At 50.1% G+C, this 14,087-nt stretch overlaps 1 protein-coding gene across 6 annotated transcripts in view; it reads right to left on the bottom strand.

The window, feature by feature from the left end:
* Positions 1-14,087, bottom strand: part of AP3B2 (adaptor related protein complex 3 subunit beta 2) — a gene marked incomplete at both ends in the record, with an annotated part of 31,817 nt that overhangs the window by 10,641 nt on the left and 7,089 nt on the right. For 3 of the 6 annotated variants that reach the window (XM_079700949.1, XM_079700950.1, XM_079700948.1), the window contains 13 exons: positions 1,200-1,376; positions 1,994-2,103; positions 2,382-2,514; positions 2,866-2,928; positions 4,356-4,427; positions 4,783-4,837; positions 5,095-5,378; positions 5,487-5,669; positions 5,770-5,836; positions 6,103-6,263; positions 11,673-11,768; positions 12,062-12,136; positions 12,274-12,349. In XM_079700949.1, coding sequence (XP_079557075.1) covers positions 1,200-1,376; positions 1,994-2,103; positions 2,382-2,514; positions 2,866-2,928; positions 4,356-4,427; positions 4,783-4,837; positions 5,095-5,378; positions 5,487-5,669; positions 5,770-5,836; positions 6,103-6,263; positions 11,673-11,768; positions 12,062-12,136; positions 12,274-12,349 — 1,552 coding nt within the window. Of the gene's footprint in view, positions 1-1,199; positions 1,377-1,993; positions 2,104-2,381; positions 2,515-2,865; positions 2,929-4,355; positions 4,468-4,774; positions 4,838-5,094; positions 5,379-5,486; positions 5,670-5,769; positions 5,837-6,102; positions 6,264-11,482; positions 11,531-11,672; positions 11,769-12,061; positions 12,137-12,273; positions 12,350-14,087 lie in introns of those variants that run through there. The other 3 variants (XM_079700947.1, XM_079700951.1, XM_079700952.1) reach the window with 3 other exon arrangements.

The following is a 14,087-nucleotide window of genomic DNA, read 5'->3' as shown; positions in this document are numbered from 1 at the left end:
CCCAGCATGTGATGGCCCTGCCTCCCCAGCTTGTGTCCCTGGGGCCCACTCTAGCCACCGTGGATCAAAGGAGCCACAGAAGACGCCCAAGTGCCACCATCCAAAGACTCCATGGGATGGCAAAGAGGCCACCTTCAGGCCAGCAGGGATGTCACAAGCTACAGGGTATGGCCCAGATGCTTTGCTCCAAGGGTTGGCAAGCTCTATCTATAAAGGGCGCGAGTAACTATTTCAGGCTTTGCAGGCCATATGGACTCTATTGCAGCGACAACATCCATGGACAATAAACCAATGAATGAACGTGGCTGCGTCCCAATAAAATTTTATCTACAACAACAGGCAGCAGGCCAGACTTGGCCCATGGGCAGTAGTTTGCCAACCCCTGCCTCACTTGACTGAGTATGGGAACTCTCAGGGTGCTTGGTGTCCCCAGTACCTTGAGAAGCTCTGCACGTTACACTTTGTTTTTAGCAGAATCTCCTGGGACCATCTCAGAGGATGCTGGACACTCAAGAGGTTTTTAATACCTTGATATTCCAGCTCAGTTGAGCCATGTCCTTGGCTATGGTGCCCCTCATAACCTTTCACCTTAGGAATGACAACGGCTGCCAATACCACCCAAGCCTGAGCAGAGACTTGCCCTCTCGTCCCCGGCATAGACTGGCAAAGCATCACCAAGCTTTGGGAGGAAGCAGAGACCACATCTCCTGGGACACATATTCTCCCATCAGTGCCTATCACTGCTGGGCCCTCCCCCTGGCCCCAGTGTTCCAAAGGCAGCAGGTAGGGACACACCCACTGCCAGACTGGAAGTCACAGCCCCATAGAAGAGCCTCTTCAACAGTGGTCACCATCCCTACTAGGCCCTTGGGGGCCCTGGAGTAGCTGTGGACACTGGGGGAACACTGGTCACCTGGGCAGACCAGACACCTGTCCTGAACTCCCTCTTCAGAAAGAGGTGCTGATATATGTATAACTGAATCACTTTGCCGTACAGAAGAAACTAACACAACATTGTAAATCAACTATACTGCAATCAAAATTAATAGAAATAAAATAAAATATGAAAAAGAAAAAAAAAGTGACAAAAGAAAGAAAGAGGTGCTAAAGTTCATGCCTACCTGGTTAGGGCCCACAGAATACTGCCTGGGCTGTTTCTGGGGCCCAGAGTGTTTTAGGAGGCATCTCCCAATCTGTACCTGCTTAGAGTTGGTCAGGTAGAGCTTGGCTGCCAGATTGATGACCTGCAGCTTGACGATGTCCTCCTCGGCCGTGAAGGACTTGGCCATTTTTCTCAGGACGTCGGGTGCAATCCTGGGGACGTGCTCACAGTACTCGCCAATGAGCCACAGGATGCTGGCTCGGGCCATGGGCACCTGTGGGTGTGGGAGAGGAGTCAGGTCTGGGGTAAACGTGGGAATGTGGGTGGGCACCTGGTTTGCCAAGGAATCAGCACTCCTCCCATCTGTGCTGGCCTGTTGTATCGTGGGCTTCTCTGGAAATGGGAGTGGGAGGTGATGGGAGAGAGATTAAAGGTTGGGCATTTCCTGGGCAGCATCTCCCCTCTTCCCTAGGGTTTCATTAGCATGGACAGAGACTTCAGGCCCCAAATTCAGTCACAGTTTAGTATAAAAGACTGATTTTCTGGATCCATTGTACCCTCAATGCTTTATTGCCTTGTTATTCTCCCTGAATCTTCAGGAATGCCTTTGCTTGAATGTTTCAACTTGGACTAGTCAATTGGCCACCCTCGGCCAGAACTTTAGAGAAAACCTGAGTGGTGGTACAGGCTGAAGCTCAGCAAGGGATCCCCAAAGGGAATGCGAACCAGGGTCACATGGTCTCATCTTTCCCCTCCTCCCACCTGAAGACCTTTCGAGCCAGTAGGGAAGGTCTGGAAGTTGATTTTTTATTAAGGCTAGTGTTTAATTATAGCGTCTTAAATCATGGGGAGGACATTGGGTTGGGAAAGGAAATGGGGTCACTCCCTGACCTGGATGTTGTCTGTGAGCTTTGCCAAGTGTTTGATGATCTCTCCGTGCTGTGCTGGCTGCATCTGCAGCAGCTTCTTAATGACGACCACTGACTCTGCGACCACAAGCTCTGTAGGACAGGAAATGAGCCCGGGACAGTCAGATGACTACACACAATGAACAGGCACACCTGCAATGCCCCCAGCCCCTTGGCGGTGTTCCTCAACCCCCTGTACTTCTCCAGTGGCCCTCAGAGACGTGGGAGCACTTGGATACTCATTGAGGCAGACAGACAGATGAACACACATTGTTCCTGAACAGACAGGTGGATACCCACTGGCCATCAGAGTCAGACATGCAGGCAGCACCCACTAGTCATCAAAGTTGGACATGCAGACAAACACTGACCATCACGGTTGGACAGCAGCTGCACCAGGCCGTTGAGGCAGGTGTCACGGACTCGGCCTATGTTAGTTGCACAGCGCCCAATGGCCTGGATCGTGGCTGCCACAAAGTCCTTGTCCATGCTGCGAATGTAGGTCTGTGGACACAACAGAGTGACCCCCGGAAGGCAGAGATCCCTCAGACTTGACTTGGCAGTGACTCTGCAGGCTTGAGGGTGACCTTCCAGAAAGCTGTTACCCCTCATTCAATGACTCATCATGTCAGAGACTAAACTCTGGGAAAAGGAATGACAGCCTCACCCGTCACCCAGTGATTCCCTAACCCAAAGCCAGTAGAATGCATTGAGAGGGGATGTAAAATAACAGTTTCTCCACTTTGGGCTTTTAAGAGAAGGTTTGCCCCACCAGGCCGATTCTCACGAAGCACAAGGAGCTGCAGGACAACTCTCGTGGGCCTCTCTGACTATAAGCCGGCCCCTGGCCCGTACCTGGAATTCCCGTAGGACAGTAGGGATGTTGGTCTCATTGGCGAGGTTAGTCAACACTTCCAGCTGCAGAGAGTCAGAAAATGGGCAGGGTGGCTTTCTGTGCTTTCATAAACCTTCACTCCAAACACACACATCACCAACCAGAAAACATTCCTCAGGCAGGACAGCCCTGCATCATCCTTAGATTGATGAGAGAACTGACAGATCATGAAACTTATCCAAAATGCAGGAGGACCAGTTTGCTTCTTAAATGAACTCCCTGACAGAGTATGCTTGCAGTACGATCATGTCACCTCTCTACCTTCAAGGAAAAGTTAAAGCCTCCAGTTGCTTTTAGGATAAAGACCAAGATCCTTTCCATGGTCTGTAAGTCCTTGATCTCCCACCATTCTCCCCCTTATCCTCTATGCCCCAGTCACACAGGCCTTTAGTCACAACCCTCCTGTTGGCCTTTGCATATGCTCTTTCCTCTGTGTGGAGCACCTCTTCCCATTCTTGTCCCTGCATTTACCTAGAGAATTCATGTTCATGTCTCAGTCCTCAGCTCAAGCCTCCCCTCCTGAAGGAAAACTTCCCTGACACCAGACTAGATCAGGTCCACCTATTTATGCTCGTACAGCTCTCTGCACTTTCCTTTTACATCCTATTTCGCAAATGGATTTTTACCTGTGCTGTGTGAATAGCTGCCCAATGTCTCCTCCTCACCCCAGCGAGACTGTAAGCTCCACAAGGGCAGGGTGCCTGATTGGTTTGTTCTGTTGTACCCCTAGATACCCCTAGATCTAGCCGTGAGATACACAATAGGTGCTCAGAAGGGTTAGGAGGATTAACTGTTGCTGAAGGAAGTTACTCGATAATGAGGCAGGGCAGGGACGGAACGTGGGTGTGGGCTCCTGCCGCCTTTTCTGTGGGGGTATGTCTGCACAACAGCCTGAGGGCGTAGGTGTGTGAGGGTAATTACACTGCGGGTAGAAGACAGAGACTGCAGCGGGGAAAGTATGAATTCTTTTTTTTTTTTTTTTTTGCCTGCACCACGCAGCATGTGGGATCTTAGTCCCCCGACCAGAGATTGAACCCTAGCCCCCTGCATTGAAAGCGCGGAGTCTTAACCACTGGACCGCCAAGGAAGTCCCAGGGGAAAGTATGAATTGGGAGTCAGCAGACCTGACCTTCGGTAGTTACCTCACCTCCCTAAGTCTATATTTTTATAAAATAGAGATAATGTACACTTCCTGAGGTGATTATGAAAATCGAATTACTTCATATGTGAAAAGTGGCAGGTGTATAACAGGTACTGGGCAAAGGGCAGCTCCGTTCACCCTGTCCCCCCACTCTCATTAGCCTGGCTTCCTGAGCAAACACTTCTGGCTGGAGCAACGGTGGGCTCAGCCCCTGAAACAGGCAGGCACCAAGGTGGCCACTGTGGATATTCAAGTGGGTCATGGGGGTGGGGGACAGAAAGTCCACAGGCACGTCTGTCCATCACTCACCTTCAGGATCTTGATCTGGGTGGGGTCGGTGGACCTGATGTAGAAGCTCTTCAGGTACGGCTCAAACATACCCTGGCACGAGAGAGGCAGCCCCAAGGAGCTCCACCTCAGCCTGAGACCTGCTTCTCCTCCAGAGCGCCCCTCCTCCTCTCCTGACCCAGGACCCAGCATCCTTCCTGGCCCTCACTGTCCTCTAGTCCTCGATTCTTCCCTCCTCCTCAGATCTAAGCCGGTCTTTCTTCATCAGGCTTTCCTCCCTCAGCGGCCCTCGGGATCCAGGCCCTGCTTCTCCACCTGCATTTGGGGTCTCTCCTTCCCACACTCTGCACAGCCAGGGAATTCCCCCCATCCTGCCTTTCCCCAGAACCCCTAGCCCCGCAGGAGCCACTCCTCAGACTGCGAGGGCAGGCCTTGGTCACTTGCTCACCCGGCGCTTGATGGACATGGTGGCCACGTTCTGGAGCACCACGTACTGCACCTCGCTGTGGAGAGGAGGGGTCAGAGGTACCTGGGCCCCTCGGCTGGGGCAGCAGGTCGGGAGAAGGGAGGTGGGCAGAATAGGAGGGAGGAGAGGACCCGTGTGGGGAGGGCACCAGCGGGAGGAAGGCAGGACTGGGGTCTGGGCGGGGAGCAGGTGGGCTGGGGCGGAGGGTGTCAGGCGATCTGGGTCGGGGGGGTGGGGAGGAGCGGGGCGAGCCGGCCCCCGGGCGTGGGCGGGGCGGGCGCGGCGGGCGCGCACCTGTGGCTGCGCAGCAGGCGCACGAGGGCCTTGGCGATGACGCCCACCTCCGCCTTAGGCGCCAGGTGGAAGTAGAGCTGCGCCACCGCCATGACCACGGCGGCGCTGCGGCTCTGCAGCAGCGGCTTTGTGTTGCGCAGCAGCAGCCGGTGGTCGGGGTCCATGACGTAGGGCTTTCGGGCCGACATCGCCGTGGAGGCCGCCGCCTCCGACCCCGGGCCCTTGGCCTCGTCCTCCTCGGAGCCGTAGAAGGCTTTCTCGGGGTTCTCCTCCAGCAGAGACTCCTGGAGCGGGACAGAGGCGGGACAGTGGGCACCTCCTCCCGGAGACCCGCCTACCCACTCTGCTAGGGCGAGGGTTGGGGTCCCGCCTGGGGGGTCTGGGCCACTCACGTTCTGGGTGGGGCTCAGGAACTGCGTGCGGGCGTAGCGGGTGAGCATGCTGATGATGACCACCTGGCCCCACTCCTCCACGTCGATGAGCAGGTTACAGAGTTTCCGGTAGTTCTTGTGGATCAGGTCGATGCGCTCTGGGCACACCTCCTCGAAGGCCATCACCACGCTGCCCGCCACCAGCTGGGGAACCGACAGAGGCAAGAGCACATGAACAGGAAGGACAGAGGGGCCTCTGCCTGGCTCCTTTTCACCACCCGTCCCTGTGTGTCCTCATACGCACCGTGGTCTTGTCTGCCAGAAGCTTCTCAATGACCTCTATCAGCTGGTCCTTCTGGTCAGAATCCAAACTGAGAGAGAAACTGTTGAAAGGGATTGCCCCTCCCCCGTCTCCAGCCTTCCCAACATCCGCCCAAGCTGTGCTCACCTCCCTCACCCCAACCCTATTCATAAAGAGGTGTGAGCCACTGCCTTCAGTGTTCTCCATCTCTGTCAGTTCCCCAAACTGCCTTAAACCATCTGAAGAGAAAAACAAAACAAAAAAACCAGAAGCAAAACCAAAAGCAGCCTGCAAGACTTGGGAGAGGCCAGGGGTGGGCGGGGGCTTGGGGTATACCTGTAGAGCTTGGGGATGGCGTGGGCAGCTGTCTTCCGCACATAGGGTGACATGTCCGAGGCAGCTTCCTTAATGGCTAGCATCATGATGGGCACGATGATGGGCACACGGATGCTAGACAGGACGCGGAGGGCGCTGGCACGAATCAGCTGGTTGGGGTCCTAAGAGCAGAGGTGGAGGCAGAGCCATGAGAGAGCAGCAGGTGGCCTGAGGGCAGAGGCCACACCTGTGGAACTCACTGTCCCTAGTCACCACCAGCTCTTGCTTCCCTGCCTCCTCTCTTGAGCCTGGATGATGTGCTAGTGCTGGGTACCTGGTGGGGAGCTGCCTGAAGGCGCAGACTCTTGGCCCTGCTGCAGAAATCTGACACCTGAACATATGTGGCATTGGCTGCTTCACTCTCAGGAAGAGTGGCAAACTTTCAGAACACCTAAAGCTCTTGTTACTTAGGGGAGTGTGTGGAAGGGGAGGGTGTCTTTGTGTTTATGCTGGAGGGGACTGCCAGCAAATGCAACCTGGTCTCCCTTTCCGAGAGTTCATCCTTACAGTCCTCTCTCCCAGCAACCTCTCAAACCTGCTCTTCTTCCTCTTCCTCCACAGTGTTTAAAAGAGAATAGGTGTGGGGCTTCCCTGGTGGCGCTGTGGTTAAGAATCCGCCTGCCAATGCAGGGGACACAGGTTCGAGCCCTGGTCCGGGAAGATCTCCCACATGCCGTGGAGCAACTAAGCCCGTGCACCACAACTACTGAGCCTGCGCTCTAGAGCCCGTGAGCCACAACTACTGAAGCCCACGCGCCTAGAGCCCGTGCTCCGCAACAAGAGAAGCCACCGCAGTGAGAAGCCCACACACCACAACGAGGAGTAGCCCCTGCTCGCCACAACTAGAGAAAGCCCACACACAGCAACGAAGACCCAACGCAGCCAAAAATAAATAAGAAACAAAAATGGTATTACACCATTGTTAATTGCTTTAAAAAAGAGAGAATAGGTGTGTAAGCCCCTCCTCTTTGCTCTTATTGCATCCTATGGACACCTGAGAAGAGCCTGAGACACAGTGTATTGTGATCAGGAGATTACAAGAGCAGCAGTAGCTGTAAATTACCGTTAATCTTGGAGGGCTGTGGACAGTGGGAGAGGTGCTGGGACACTAAAGGGTAGATGCTACCCTGATTTTCTAAAATGGAGAAAGAGCCACAAAATTACAGGTGAAAATTATGGTAACCCCTGTTAAAATTCTGGAATTAATTTTTAAACAGATGGTTTCAAAGCACTTATGTTAAAAGCAGGAGTCTGTGAGTCAAATCATATCACATCCACTGCTAAAACCTATTTTCCTTTTTTATTTAACATTTTATTTGGAAATGATTATGGATTCACAGGAAGTTATCCCCCAAAATCCCTTTTCCTTTTTGCTAGGGTAACTAGGCTGGTAGCTATTAACAGTATGTATCTTGATTTCAGCAAAGCATTTGTGAGTGTCTCTCATGGTATTTCCTGGATTGCCATTTTTGATGTAGGCCTTTTGTTTCATTTAATACGTAAGCATTTTAAGAGCAGAATTCATGTCTATTTTATCTCTGGATAACCACAGCCCTTTGCACATGAAAGGTGTTAAGAAATTTTCTTGCTGTTAAAATCCTTCCTAACAAGATGGGAAAATACCAGCTGATTGAAGTTAGGTGGTCCACAATTTGGTAAAATGCGGTACTTGGGGAAGATTTACTAACAGATGAGTGTCATCCTGGAAGCACGATATATGGGACTCATAGTCTGTTGCCCTGGTCTGAATAGCTTATCAGCATCTTGGAGGAAGACACAAAATCAGGAGGACAAAATTAAGATTCAGAATCACCCTGGCTTGGATCCTGTGCTAAACTTATAAAATGAAATACAGTAGGGTTTCATAGGAGATTCAAGGAACCAATTGCATAAAGACAGGATATATGGAGACCTAGATTATCTGCTTGCCAACTGGAGGTTTGTCTGAATTGAGCCAACATTAGTGGGCTGCAAAGCAAACACAGCCTCAGCCTGGGCTGACAGAAAAGGCTGGTTCTAATGTGCAGGAAAGCCCCCCCTAATAGTAGTAATAACACAAAGAAAGTGAGTTTTAGAGGAACACATATAAAATACTGCTTACAAAACAATATTATACATTATTTAGGAATACATAAATAAGTAATAAAAGAATAAATACATGTATATGAATAATAAGCAGGAGAAGATACATAGGGGACTTCGGCTGTTTGATAAATCTTTCATTTCTTATGCTGGGTATATATTCATTATATTATTCCTTATGCCTTCTGTGAGCCTGAAATAAATTTTTAAAAATTATGGCGATGGGGCTTCCCTGGTGGCGCAGTGGTTGAGAGTCCGCCTGCCGATGCAGGGGACACGGGTTCATGCCCCGGTCCGGGAAGATCCCACATGCCGCAGAGCGGCTAGGCCCGTGAGCCATGGCCGCTGAGCCTGCACGTCCGGAGCCTGTGCTCCGCAACGGGAGAGGCCACAACAGTGAGAGGCCCGCGTACCGCAAAAAAAAAAAAAAAATTATGGCGATGGAGGTTTCAACACAATATAATGGTTTAAAAAAAGCTGTAGGGCTTCCCTGGTGGTGCAGTGGTTGAGAGTCCGCCTGCCGATGCAGGGGACACGGGTTCGTGTCCCGGTCCGGGAAGATCCCACATGCCGCGGAGCGGCTGGGCCCGTGAGCCATGGCCACTGAGCCTGCGCGTCCGGAGCCTGTGCTCTGCAACGGGAGAGGCCACAACAGTGAGAAGCCCACGTACCGCAAAAAAAAAAAAAAAAAAAAAAAAAAAAAAGCTGTAATCACTCCACACCTGTCAGAATGCCTATCATCAAAAAGACAACAAATAAATGCTGGAGAGGGTGTGGAGAAAAGGGAGCCCTCATGCACTGCTGGTGGCAATGTACATTGGTACAGCCACTATGGAGAACCGTATGCGGGTTCCTCAAAACTTTTTAAATATAACTTTCATATGATCCAGCAATGCCACTCCTGGGTATATATCCTGCGTATGCTTTCATTTACATGTGGATTCTAAAACATAAAACAAACGAATGAGTATGACAGAACAGAAACAGCTCATAGATACAGAGAACAAACTAGTCATTACCGGCGGGGGGGACGGAGAGAATCAAGAGGGGGTAGGGGATTAAGAGGTACAAACTACTAAGTATAAACTAAATAAGCTAAAAGGATATATTGTACAGCCCAGGGAATATAGCTAATATTTTATAATAACTTTAAATGGAGTATAATCCACAAAAATATCGAATTAATATGTTGTACACCTGAAACTAATATAACATTGTAAATCAACTATACTTCAATAAAAACAAAAAAAAAGTTGTAGTTGTCTTAAGACGCAGCAAGTTGCCTTATGAAGGAGGTCTGTATCACTGGAGATGACCTGTCAGAGATGTTCTAGAGCAAAGGTTGGCACACTACAGTCCCCAGGCCAAATCTGTCTTCTGCCCTCTTTATAAATAAAAATGTACACAAACCCAGCCATGCCCACTCATTTATGGCTGTTTTCATACTACAAGGGCAAAATCGAGCAGTTGCATGGTTGAGACTGGATGGCTTGCACAGCCTAGACTACTATCACCTGGCAGTATACAGAAAAGTTTGCTGACCACTGTTCTAGAGAAATCATTGCATTGAGATGGACTAAATGAGCTCTGGTTTTCCAAAAAGGGAAAAGGGGCAGACTGTAGAAACTCAGGTCAATGTAAAAATCTGTGCAAAATTTCCAGAATGTTTCTTATAAAATGATTTAACCCCGAGTCAAGCCACTCGGAGAGATAGATTGTATGGTTTGGACTTCTTTTTGGCCATGCCACGTGGCATGTGGGATCTTCCCCAACCAGGGATTGAACCTGTGCCCCCTACACTGGGAGCGTGGCGAAGTCTTAACCACTGGACCACCAGGGAAGTCCTGGTTTTGACTTTTAAAAATAACCTAGCACAGTGTTTGGCATAGAAGTACCCACGTGTCTGCTGAATGAAAGAATGGTATATGCAAGTGCCCATGCTTTCTGCCCCGCCTCAGAGAAGCAGACTCTGTCATCGCCTCCTGCTGGCCAGAGCAGATTGAACCAGGGGCACGCGTGCTCCGGGTTTTGGCAGTCAACTCTCAGTCTGCTGAACGGCCTACAGCATCAGCTGAACATGAAAAGATGAGCTGGACTTTTCAGAGTCCCTCTCACAAGAATTTGAACTAAACATGTGGAAAGACTAGAGGAGTTAATGGCTGTAATCAGAGCTGAAGAGTCTGATTGGAGAGACAATAGAACAGCAGTGATGCTGCCTTCTTTACCCAGAAGAAATCTTATCCTAACCAGAAAACCACCCAGTGGAGACTATCATGCCTGCATTTAATATACAAAATAAAAAGTGAGAATATTCAGTTTAAATAGTGTGGGGGGATTCAGCCTCCACTGCATTGTTTTTTAAATTAATTAATTAATGGCTGCGTTGGGTCTTCACTGCTGCACGCGGACTTTCTCTAGTTGCAGCGAGCGGGGGCTACTCTTCCTTGTGGTGCGCGGGCTTCTCATTGCGGTGGCTTCTCTTGTTGTGGAGCATGGGCTCTAGGCACACCAGCTTCAGTAGTTGTGGCACGTGGGCTCAGTAGTTGTGGTGCACAGGCTTAGTTGCTCCACGGCGTGTGGGATCCTCCTGGACTAGGGATTGAACCTGTGTCCCCTGTCACTGTCCACTGTCAGGTGGATTCTTAACCACTGCGCCACCAGGGAAGTCCCTCCACTGAATTCTAAGGGACTTGAATCTTCCCACTGTCCCTTCCCTTGGGTGATTTCAATTTCTGCCTGCCTCAGAGAGCATTTCACCACAACAAATGTGATCCAGGTCTTTAAAGGTGGATATTTTACATACACTGGGGCATCTGAGACAAGTCAACTACTTCTTCTGGTGCTAAACAGAATAATCAATTTGTTCCAACTCTCAAGGAATCACTGGCTGTATTGAACTTATTGAAAATGGAATGGTCTTATCTTTATGTTCTCTGTGCTGACCGTGGAACCCAGTCTCCACATCTGAGGCTGCTCTCCTGCTTGGTGAACTTTGTGGTTTTCCTCTCCATGGAGCTCATTTGTTTTCAATAAACCCTTTTGTCCTCCTTACCCAGTTCCAGGTGAAAAGGTTCCAAAGCCATTGTTCTCCACAGACAGATACCCAGACCAGGTGAACCTGCCAGTGCCAAGGCTCCGACACCCAGAGGTGAGGAATCCAGGTCAGCAGCTCCCCGCACACAACCCTGTCCTAAGAAGGCAGACTTCTGCCTGGCTGTGGGCCTCAATCCCTTTAGATCAATGGGGGTGAGGGCCAGTGTCAGGGGCTCAAGTGGTTCACATTTGAGGCAGCCATCATCACAGCCTCCTCTGACTCTCCCAACTTTAGGCAGGTTAGGAAAAGGCCTCCAGAGCCTGTCCCCCCATGCTCAGACCTCTCCCTGGGTTTACTCCTCCAATACAGCACCCACAAGGCCCAGACCCCAGGGAGGCAAACGGAGACCTCTGACCTTTAGGCCACGTTGGAAGGTGGAGATAGACAGCAGGGCTAGGTCTTGCTGCTCCTCGGCGTAGCGCACCAGGTACACGTAGACAAGCTTCTTCACCTGGGGGGGGAGTGGGCTTCTCAGCAGGGACTGGTGCCCCCACCCCGTGAGATGTCATCACCCCAGCTGGCTGTGGTCCATGGGGAAAGCATCCTGGGTGTACCCTGACTCCTTTGCTCTGATCCACATCTAGTTCAGGGACATCTAGATGGTGTCTTTTCCTGGACCAGGAACATTCTGAGCAGACTGCCCCCCACCCAAGGACTGGATTGTTCCCTTCCTCACCCCCAACCAGCTCCAGTTTATTCCTGGTGGAGGTGGTCATGAGAGACCCCTCACCGGGTAGTGCTCACCTCTATGTTCTTACAGGCCACGTTCTTCACCACGGCAGGAAACAGGTCTGAGGCATTCTTTCCCCGGGCGATCATCTGGGTGGTGGGGGTCAAGGTAGGGGGAGAAGAAGGATGCCGGCTCTCATTAGGAGAAGGTCCACAAGGACCCAAGGAGAGCTGCTCTTTGATCCCCAGTCCCCTCGCCCGAGGGAGGCCCCTCCCTCCCCCCTCACCGCCACAATCCTCTTCATGGCCTCCAGCTTGAGGGAATCCTTGTTGGTGTCCAGCATCTCCTTCAGGTCATCATGCCTGGTGGCAGAAACAAGAGGTCAGCTGAGGGCACAGCAGTGGGGGTGGGGCTATCAATCAGTAGGCTCCAGGCAGAAAGAAGGGACCTGGGCAGGGAAAGCAGGACTCGACCAGAAGGGAAGGTGGTAAAATACACATCAGGGGACTTAGGGGCGGGAGGAGCATGTGGGCCAGCCAGTGCTATGGGCTGAGTTGTGTTCCCCTCATAAAAGATATGTTGAAGTCCTAACCCCAAGTACCCAGAATGTGACCTAATTTGGAAATAGAATTGTTTCAGCTGTAATTAGGATGGGGTAATACTGGAATAGGGTTGGTCCCTAATTCAATACGTCTGGTGTTCTTTAAGAAGATGGCCTTGTGAAGAGAGAGATGCAGGGAGAACGCCTTGTGAAGACAGAGGATTGGAGTGATCCATCTACAAGTCAGTGAACATCAACGATTGCCAATCTATCAGAAGCTAGAAAGGGGCAAGGAAGGATTCCCCTACAGGTTTCAGATGGAGCAAGGCCCTGCTGACACCTTGGTTTTGGACTTCTAGCTTCCAGAACTGTGAGATAATAAATTTCTATTAAGTTACCCAGTTTGTGGTTACAGCAGCCCTGGGAAACTAACACAGCCAGGAGGTGACAGGATGGATTTGGGGTGGGAAAGGTAGGGACCCTTCCCAGGAAATGGCCAGCTGGATAGATGAGAAGGACCTGGAGCAAGTGGAAAGGAGGTGGGTGTCAAAACAAGAGCAAGATGCCCTTGTCCCGCCCTGAGTGTGGTCCCAGGCCCTGACCCCACAGACTGAGCTGATTCCAAGGACTGGATGGGTCCCAGATTCTCCAGAGTCTGTTCAGGTGGTCTTACCACAAAGGCCAGACCTGTCACATTCAACAGTCATTCAAGAAAGTTATAAAACCCTAATGGGAGAGGTAAATGATGATTTAAATAAATAACCCCTTGCACATGATGGAGGGGAATAAAGGTAGTCTCCAAGCCAATATACAAATTTCATACAATGGCCATTGAAAGTTCAGTGGAGGCCTTTTGTCAAACCTCCTGAAGTGACTGCAGAATTCATCCAGAAACAAAAATCAATTGGTAAGAACGCCAGAGAAGTTTGGGGGGAGAACAAGAGAACAATGGAACAATGACAGACAACTCCCCCTACCAGAATTCAAAACACAAAACAACATGACAACGATTAAAGCCCTATGGTACCAGGTTAAAAGTAGAAAGTCAAGAGTCATAGGGGGGAAATTTCACAAATGAATCTAAGTTGATACATTAGGAACAAATAACTCACCAGTGGGAGAAAGAAATTTTCCTCCCCTGAAATAAATGCTGTTGGGACAACTGCTATGTAGCAAAGAATTTAACTTGTACATATATTTCACACCAAAATTAATTCCACATTTGTTTAATAGTTAAATTATTTCAATATATGGAAGGGGGGAAATTTTAATTTTCAAGGTCATAAAATTTTCAGTAATAATAATTTTTTATTATTATTACTAGGTTTATTTTTTTTTTAACTTTTGTATGTAAACTAAATTTAAGAAAAAAAAAAAACCAAGGCAACTGTATTTGTTTGCTAGGGCTGCCTTAACAGTAACACAGACTGGGTGGCTTAACAACCTAAACTTATTTGCTCGCAATTCTGGAGGCTAGAAGTCTGAGATAAAGGTGTCAGCAGGTTGGTTTCTTCTGAGGCCTCTTTTCTTGGCTTGTAGATGGCTGTCTACCTATATCT

The sequence above is a fragment of the Hyperoodon ampullatus genome (assembly GCF_949752795.1).
Source record: "Hyperoodon ampullatus genome assembly, chromosome: 3".
Lineage (NCBI taxonomy): Eukaryota > Metazoa > Chordata > Mammalia > Artiodactyla > Ziphiidae > Hyperoodon > Hyperoodon ampullatus.
Note: the sequence above shows the minus strand (reverse complement) of the source record. Positions and strands in the feature narration are given on the sequence as shown.